Source organism: Haliotis cracherodii, unplaced genomic scaffold, assembly GCF_022045235.1.
Source record: "Haliotis cracherodii isolate W230 unplaced genomic scaffold, xgHalCrac1.p SCAF_7, whole genome shotgun sequence".
NCBI classification, from domain to species: domain Eukaryota; kingdom Metazoa; phylum Mollusca; class Gastropoda; order Lepetellida; family Haliotidae; genus Haliotis; species Haliotis cracherodii.
Genome location: NW_027266330.1, coordinates 34118872 through 34128757, shown reverse-complemented (window position 1 = coordinate 34128757; position 9886 = coordinate 34118872). Strand labels below are relative to the sequence as shown.

General features: G+C 37.8%; 1 protein-coding gene across 1 annotated transcript; it reads left to right on the top strand.

Annotated features, from left to right (window-relative positions):
- Window positions 1-3027: 3027 nt before the first annotated feature.
- On the top strand, window positions 3028-7422 carry LOC139448425 (sulfotransferase 1 family member D1-like). The gene is made up of 6 exons (XM_071229976.1): window positions 3028-3190; window positions 3792-3948; window positions 4636-4820; window positions 5243-5346; window positions 6372-6552; window positions 7313-7422. Exons 1-6 carry the CDS (start codon window positions 3028-3030, stop codon window positions 7420-7422), a joined length of 900 nt encoding a protein of 299 aa, XP_071086077.1.
- The last annotated feature ends 2464 nt before the right edge of the window (window positions 7423-9886 follow it).

Genomic DNA, 9886 nt, shown 5'->3' with positions numbered 1-9886 from the left:
GCTTGCTGACGCGGTTTACCTCTTTGGTCAAGGGGGACAAGGCGTCAGAACTAGGATCAAAAGGTCCGTGGTTTGAAACCCGTCAAGAGACTCGGACAGTTTATGGCCGTTACAAATAGTAGAGCAGAGTATATATTTACCAGCTGATTATCTTTTAACTGTCTGCTCTAATTCAGAGTCTTAATGGTCAGACAAAATTTGAACACTGAGTTATTTCTTCTTTTTCTACTACTACTACTACTACTACTACTACTACTACTACTACTACTACTACTACTTCTACCACTACCACTACTACTACCATCAGGGCGCTTAGCCATCCACTCTTGATATTACAAGTCAGTGGTGTACACCTAGCACTCCGGCAACCGAGACTAATTTAATTTAGGGATTGACAAGTGAAGTCACGTTGCAGTGTGCCTATACATTTATGACAGCTGGTGTCCTTTCAAAAAATGCGATGGGGAAGGGATACATTTCATTGTCGGGGATCACAAGAGGAGAAAGGTTGGTTCATCAATTCACATAGCTTATTTTGATGTTTTCCGTTCCAATTTTATTGAATGTACACTGATATACCAGGCATACTGGTAACTCAGGGAAAACGACGACATATTTACGTAAAACGCTAACGCTAGTGAATAATCAATCTCGAATATTTGCCGAAACAGATTCAACTGGACCTTAAATTCAGAGTGGTACTGAAACCTCTGTGGATCATATTTGAAATGGATCTCTGAAAATCGGTGATGATGCCATGTGTTCGCGAAAGGGGTAAGAGTGTCCAGTGCCACCGTTTGCACCCGCCATTCACACAATTTGCATAAAAAAGGTACTCCCGCCGTTACAAACGAATGTTTACTCACGTATGTCGCCTCCAAGTGTAGATAGAGACTCCGCGGCAAACAAGCAAAGCCAAACACGAAAGTGATATATTCGTCCTTCAACATAGTAAGGTGAGGGGTGAGATGGGGGTGGGGATGGGTGTGGGGGTGTTTCTAGATGCACGCGTCTCCAAGCACTACTGTCATGCACTACTGTCCTGTTCGATAATATTTTGGCTCCGTTGTCGTACCAGGATCCGCTGGTAGTGGGTTCGTCCTAATATGATAATTGAACTGTCATTACGATACTAACATCCTCCATGGGCAATCTAAGGTCCACACCACTTTGAACTTTCTTAATTTGGTACTGTATTCCTGAATTAGAATTCAAATACATTAAATTCTATACACTCATGTATGAAATGTCGCACTCATAAAATCATAATGTTTACTTGGCAAAGGGACAATTATGTGCATCCCGCTACTGCTATTTTTACCAGCAGTCACTTTTTTTTCTGACAATACTGCTACTTTAACAAACATTCACTATTCCTGACAATACTGCTGCTTTAACCAATATTCACTATTTCTGACTACAATGCAAATTTAGCAAACATTTACTATTTTGTGACTAAACTGCTACTTTAACAAACATTCACTTTTTCTGACTATACTGCTATTTTTACCAATATTCACTATTATTGACCATACTGCAAATTTAGCAAACATTCACTATTATTGACCATACTGCAACTTCTAACATTCCCTATTTCTGACAATACTGCTACTTTTACCAACATTCACTATTTCTGACTATACTGCTATTTTTACCAACATTCCCTATTTCTGACTATACTGCAAATTTAACAAACATTCACTATTTATGACTAAACTGCTACTTTTACCAACATTCACTGTTTATGACTAAAATGCAAATTTAACAAACATTCACTATTTCTGACAATACTGCTACTTTTGCCAACATTCACTATTTCTGACTATGCTGAAAATTTAACAAGCATTCACTATTTATGACTAAACTGCTACTTTAACAAATTTTCACTATTTCTGACTATACTGCTATTTTTACCAACAATCCCTATTTCTGACTATACTGCAAATTTAACAAACATTTACTATTTATAACTAAACTGCTACTTTTCCCAACATTCACTATTTATGACTAAACTGCTACTTTTACCAACATTCACTATTTCTGACTATACCGCAAATTTAACAAACTTTCACTATTTATGTCTAAACTGCTACTTTTACCAACATTCACTATTTTAGACTATACTGCAAATTTAGCAAACATTCACTATTACTGACCATACTAGAACTTTAACATTCCCTATATCTGACTATATTGCTACGTTTAGCAACATTCACTATTTCTGATTTATTCTACTTTTACCAACATTCAATATTTCCTACTATACTGCAAATTTAGCAAACATTACTATTACTGACCATACTAGAACTTTAACATTCCCTATATCTGACTATATTGCTACGTTTAGCAACATTCGCTATTTCTGATTTATGCTACTTTTAGCAACATTCATTACATCTGATATATGCTACTTTTAGCATCATTCACTATATCTGATTTATGCTACGTTCAGCAACATTCACTGCTTCTGATGTATTGCCACTTTTAGCAACATTCACTATTTCCGATTTATGCTACTTTTAGCAACATTCCCCTTTTCTGATTTATGCTACGTTTAGCAACATTCACTATTTCTGATGTATTGCCACTTTTAGCAACATTCACTATTTCTGTTGTATTGCCACTTTTTGCAACATTCACTTTTTCTCATTTATGCTATGTTTAGCAACATTCACTATTTCTGATTTACTGCCACTTTTAGCAACATTCACTATTTCTGATTTATTCTACTTTTAGCAACATTCGCTATTTCTGATTTGTGCCCCTTTTAGCAAATTTTAATTTCTGACCCACTGATGCCTTTACCAACATTCACTAAATTGTATGCCAAAAGAAAGTATACACCCATGTTTGATGCAGGGTAAATATGAAACAAACAAGAAATGGTTATTTGATGGAGAAGTATTTGATACGTATATCAATTGTGTTTTGGATCTTTTGCCCAGCAGTTTCTTTCTGATATCTGTATCGTCTTAGCCAATCATCAATTGTGATGGTCAGTTCTTTGATATACAGATAATCGTCAATATGTCGACCCTAGCAGAAAGAGGTATGGCTGCCGGATGGAATATTCAACTTGTTATGGTAGACGGTGTCGTTGAGGCAGAAGATTTTGCAGACAAGTTGGAGACGATGAAATCTCGTCCTCTAAGGGAAGATGACATCTTTCTGGCCACATATCCAAAGTCGGGTGAGATCACTAATGACCTGGGGTACCACCAGTGATACATATTACTTCGTTGCACCCGAATGAATTGAATTCATTAATTAAAACATTGCATAATATTGAAAAAGAAATATGACGAGAATTTTAAGTAAATGTTTTCTGTTTATCATATGGAATGGTCTAGTAGACGGTGCGCCGGCACGGAGAGCGGAGGGTCGGTGGTTCGACTCCCGGCCTGGCCGCGTCATACCAAAATACGTTAAAATGTGGTACATGTTTTTACCCTGCCTGGCTGTCGGGTGATAAAACTAGGACTGGTGTCTGAGTGAGTGATCCATGTATAAAACTGCAGCAATTTCAATAGGCAAGCACTAGAGTCATGACAATTACAAGCAGCCACAAACACAGGTTCATAAAGGTGCGACGATTTTGAGTGCGACGTGAACACCAATTTCACCTCACTTCAACGTTTCTAATATGCAACGTACAAGGTGCACAATGGACTTTTATTGCATCCAAATAAATTTTATCAAAGATGAACACATTGTTCGATATTTTCAGAATAAGAAACAGGGTTAGAGTCTGACGAGTGAACATTTCCCTTTGATAATATGCCATGCTTTAGGAACGCACTGGGCGTGGGAGATCCTCAACATGATCGTGGCAGGCAAGGCCGAGTACGCCAAACATTGGCAGAATTCTGCCTTGCTGGAATTAAGGACAGAGGAAGAACTGGAGAAACTGACATCACCAAGGATATTCCACACCCATTTACTTCCCAGGTAGTATTTGTCTACAACTGAATCCTGTACCTCAGCCTTCGAACATCTTTTACGCGTTCCTTCGATACTGAATTCCTTCTAGTCAGGGTTCATGCATACTCTGGGGACTATTTTTATAGTGAAGACTGAGCACACACTTTCATAAACATATCCCAAAAATAGTCATGTTCACTAACTTTGGTTCAGTAGATAATGCACATACTATATATACTACGCAAAAGATGTTAAGGAACACCCAGTTCTTTCAAATTGTAGAAGTTAATCTGTCATGGCATCACAGATTAACTATAGTAATATGAAAAAATCGGGTGTTCCATAACTCTTTTGAGTAGCATATATTACCCATCAGTTAATATGTCCTTGGTTATGTATTCGATTGCCAAGACAATGTGGGTATTCAGATTAGAGTAGGACCCACGCACCCCATTTCTGGACAGTATTACATTACACCACATGTTCCGCGACTTGGCTGACTCATGTCCGATTAAGTAGATCGTTGACAAACATGAATTGTCAAGAGGTTAAAACCTAGTTTGTGGATATCATTGTTTCAATTATGGTTTCTGTGTCCTATTTTGAAACAATCGCATTATATTACATTTTGAAAGTCAGTGTGAAGTTTTTTTTAATTTTGAAGAGTATACATTGCTATTATACGCCTACTGGCTGTGACGTTCATAATTGCAGACAAATGCCCGAGCTGTTATGGCAACTTGGGTGCAAGGTGGTGTATGTCGAGAGGAACGCTAAAGACTGCGCTGTATCGTCCTTCTGTCAGGTCAGCCAACAGGTGTGGGAAGGCGGTTCACCTCAGCAAAGCACATTCACTGGCTCCTGGGACGACTTTCTCAGTGTGTATCAGGACGGGTGTGGTTCGTATATCTTCAGCCGAGGTGGTTTTCAAACACTTATTCACACTCCGGGATGGCAATAGTGGCCTCTTGATATTTGATTGATGAATAACACTGACAATTCAAGGATTGTATTATATGATAATTCTCATCGGGCGTTTTGAAACATGCAATGAACCTCACCGAGAACAAGACTAACTTTATTCATCAATAGATTAAAGCATACAAATCTTTAAAGTAATTGCAGATATATTTATATCTGAAATACTTTTCCCCTTGAGCAATAACGGATTCCTGGTTCCTTCAAGTGTGGCTCAGATTTAACACCCACAGAATAAGATTAATGACAAACATAAATTGTCAAGAGGTTTAAATATAGGTTTGATGTCAAGCCTAATTAAAAAAAATCATACTGTTGCTAATCTATCGTAATTATTTTTAAGCACCTTTTGGGTCGATATTTGATCACGTTAATGAGTGGAAAAACGTTTCGGATGTGTACGATGGATTTGAAGTATGCAGTGTGAAGTATGAAGACATGAAACAGGTGATTTGTCTTACAATATATATGTTCCCGTGTTTTATCATCCAAAACTGGCTCCCACAGGAGATATCGCTTGGATGAGATCAAGCGATATCTACACTGTAGATATCGCTGCAATGAAATTACATCACAATGCTTTGCAGACCATTGTGACATCACTGGTTACCATGACGTCACAATCAAATGACATCACTAATGGCTCTGCTACTGAAGCTGTTTGCAGTACTTTTTACACTGAAGACACTGCTAATTACTGTCTACAAATTGAAAAAGTTGACAGAATGATGTTGGATGATAAATAAAATCTCACCCTCGGCAAGCCTCGGATTTTTCCACTTTTATCAACTCGTGTTGATATATTTGATATCAAAAGACACTCGGGTGAGATTCTCTATTTGTCAAGTGACCAATTGACTTGCCCTTGCATGTGTTTGTGACGGGTGCCACCAGTTGGGCACTCTCTTTTTCGCGAACACCTGGTTTCATCACATTTAATGGTGATTCATAGACACATGCTCATGATCTAGCGAGTATGCTTTTGGTGGAGATTTCGTGTGAATATGGAAAGGTTTTTGTCACTTTTATTTACAAGTGCAAACCATCTAGTCACTGTAGAAGTGTAGTTTCAAATAAATGAACAAAATGTCAATTATTCCATTACAGTAAATATTGGACCAACAAAATTAACAACTTCTATGTGTGGCAAATGAGAGGAGGTGTGTGTGTGTGAGAAACCGTCGACTGAAGTTCATAATATGTTGATTTTCAAGTATATGTATTTGTACACTTAACAAATACGTACCCGTGAAGACCCGGGTTAGACGTTAGAATTGACCTTCAGCAGCCCATGCTTGGCGTAAAAGGTGACTATGCTTGTCGTGAGAGGCGACTTGGTTGAAGCATGTCACGTAGATCAATGCGCCTTGAGTCACTGGATTGTCTGCAGTCATAGAGATTGAGTATTGGTGAGTGCGGTGTTAAACAACAAGCCAAAAATCCGTATCAAATTCTCGTTGTTCCTTTGTTAGGACTGTGCGACGGAAATAAAGAGAATGGCTGAATATCTCGATCGTCACCTTCCTGAAGAAAAGTACCAGCAGATAGCTGAAGCGTGTTCCTTTAAGAATCTCAAACACGCCAGTGAGAAGATCAAAGACCAGACCTTTCACGTCGCCTGGCAAGAGGGATCAAGTGGATATTTCAGAAAAGGTAATTGATAATGAAGGCAACGAAAACATGACTGAGCGCGTACAGATTCAGTTTTTAAACCATGGTTGGCATTATTCCGTTATCATGGCGGGGTATAGCATGGGTTGCAACAAGACGAGCCAATACGTTAGCTACTTGACCAACTGACCACTACAAGAGGAAACATATCAATTCGCAAGTATTGCGTAGTTCCAAATGTGAAGGTCAGCATCAGTAGTAACCGGGTGAGTATGTTTTGTTTAGTTCTGCTTTGAACAATGTTTCTTACCGTGTGTAAGCTCGGTGTTGGACGAATGCCGGAAGTCTAACGTTTACCGCTTTGGTGAAGCCAACGCACATGGATATGGTGCTGACATATCTAAACTATTTTGGTGAGAAACGGGGATTCAAACCCAAGATCATATGTTTCTGGTATGGCAAAGGGAAACCACACGTGTCCCCAGAAGAAAACGGCAAGACATATAAAGATTGTATGTCGACAACCTTTTGTTTGCAAGAGTGCCATGTTTTTTTTGGAATAATAATAAACTAATGAAAGGCCAGTATGAAATAATATACACATAACGCTTTAGACACTGCATATATTCTTCTGGCGATACTTACATGTATGCTATGACTTTCACTGACATACACATACGATCAACATGCTGTTTTCATTGTGAAACTAAGAAATCTACAAACATGCGATCAATACATCATTTATACATATTAAATTCATGCGTAGAACAAGGACCGGACATTTTGCATTTACATATTACAGGTCAAGCTGGTGACTGGAAGAACTGGTTCACAGTGGCACAGAGTGAAGAATTTGATCGAAAATACGAACTGAAATGCAGGGAAAGTGCCATTAAAGATCCATTATGTTAGCAGAGGGTGTAGCTTTGGAAGTCACAATCAACAGTAGATATGGCATCTCGGTCCACACGAGACTAGCGCCGCATAGAAGTCAAATGTTTCGTCACTACAAGATTGTGTGGAAGAATACTTAATGGCTGTGCCTGGTCTGTTTCGTAGTTGTATCTTTTACTGGTCTTACTGGTGAGTGGCAAAAGAACTTGATTGTTGATGCTCTGTACCATTCAATATAACATCGAATAGTTTCACTGTTTTGTTTTGTACATATTCAATTTAGCACCGACGTATAACACATTTCCTTATTGCAATGACTACACCATGTTCATTCAAAAAGAGGAACTTCAGCATTGAGAAAGACGATGTATTTAATAGTTACTGCCTTTTCCTGATCGAGATGAATTTGAGTTGACTTCTAAACGAAGTTTTTCTTTCGAGTAAAGTCTGTGGGATATGTTTAGATCAAATACAGTGGAAAGCGCAAGACTGCACAGGCATCCCCGTCCTACTGAGAGTCATCTGGACTCTTGAAAGTGTCTTTAATTTGTGTATTTCAGTGTATTATACACCTTAGGACACTTGTAGGCCTGATGGCGTCACACAGTTACAACTTTTGTCATCATTTTGTCTTAAAACGCAGATCATGTCGCTTAATTTGACACAACTAAGGCATATTATTTGATTTAATGATCTTACACTGCCAATGACTCACAATCGAGAGACACTTTTTTGATTGGTTTAACCAGTTTGTATTTTGGCAATCATCTATTGCAGATTTCGTGAGAAAACAATTCTTTGCATTGGTGCTTTGACAAGCAATGACCCAGTTCCACCTTTTCGCAGTCTGTATCAATTTATCGTAGACTCAGTTTTTTCGTTCAACTAGCTTCTCTTTGGAACTTTCAGACTGGATACAGGTCTTTCTCAGATTTATATCATGTTTTGATACTGTAAGTAGGTTATGGCCCAATACTGAAACAATAGCACTTTATTGTACATAACAATAACTATTTGATTATCGTATTATCTATATTTATGACCTGGATGCCTTTCATGGATGCTTTCACGACTCTACGGAGGTAACGTGATCTAAACTTAGAAACTAATAATATTGGAATAAACGAAATTACATTCATGTCTTCTTGTTAGAAGATTTGCAGCAAACATAAATTTCTCTATGATTCCATATTCAGTGCCAAGAGAACACTTGGATCCACTTTAATTCTATTTCGACTTATGGAGATACAGAATGTGCATGGAAAGTATGGACACAAGGAGTGATAGGCTAAAGTCAAATTAAGTTTATTTTGTGTACAGGTGTACTTGTGTTTCTAATCCCAAATAAAATTCATTCGTAATTTGAACATTGAAAGGTAGTACATAAAGTATTTATGATACTTTCGATTTTGTATTGGTTGTGTGTATTAAAAATTTATGGTTCATATTGAATAAAACTTTATACTTCACAATGAGAAATAATATGTTCGCTGTGAATCTATCACAAGTCATAAGAAACATTATTGCACATACAAGTCAACATCTGCATGTCAATATGATGTATGCATCAATATAATGTATATCAAGATTTGTTTTTCTAATTATGTGCTGATGGTATCGCCATTTATAAAACATAAAGCTTTACATATAGAACCTGTAAAAAATGGAAATGACATTTCAAGCTTAATATCATATATTATGTGTTGCTTGTATCAATTCGCAAAAACGTAGATGAAAACTTGAATAGTCTTTGTATTAGAATTAATTTAGTCAGTGCTTGTGCTATTTGTTTCATTTTTAACAGGGTTTCGCCTTGCTAACAACTCTCTCATCCAGCCATCTTGTATTGCAGAAACTCATAAAAAGGAACATCAAAGGCCGATTGTTGTCCGAGACCATAAAACAAGATTTCAATGTAAAAAGTTGTATTTTAGTTAGCGTAGGGTTGGTTGGTTGGTTGGTTTGTTGTTTAACGCCTCACTCAGCATTATTCTAGCTATATGACGGTCTGTAAATAATCGTATCTGTACCAGACAATCCAGTGATTGACATCATGAACATCGATCCGCGCAATTGGGATCGATGACATGCATCAACCAAGTATGCGAATCTGACCACCCGATACCGTTAGTCGCCTCTTACAAGCATTTTGCAAGTTATTAATTGGTAAGTGGTAAGTGAATGCGTAAATGAATAGGGTCTTACGTCACTTTAACAATGGTCCAGCAATGTTTCTGCAAAGGGACGCCAAAAATGGGAATTGCACAAATCGAGGGAAATCCAAATCATCGATGTGGCGAGCGAACACTTGAACAACAAGATCATCCCATCGCATTTATTAAGTTGAAATACTGACTCGTGAGATGAAAAGCGTTTAATCCTACCCTCAAATTCTCAATGATCACTTCCTCTACATTAAGCTTGTGTAGCTCTGGTGGTTGAGCACAAAAATTGGGCAAATGTCAATGGCATTATTCGTGAC

Bases quoted from the DNA above. Each gene is read 5' to 3' on its own strand.
- LOC139448425 (XM_071229976.1), top strand. From the start codon at position 3,028: ATGTCGACCCTAGCAGAAAGAGGTATGGCTGCCGGATGGAATATTCAA. The intron at 3,949-4,635 runs GTAGTATTTGTC...TCATAATTGCAG, and splicing joins CACACCCATTTACTTCCCAG to ACAAATGCCCGAGCTGTTAT. The intron at 4,821-5,242 runs GTTCGTATATCT...ATTATTTTTAAG, and splicing joins TGTGTATCAGGACGGGTGTG to CACCTTTTGGGTCGATATTT.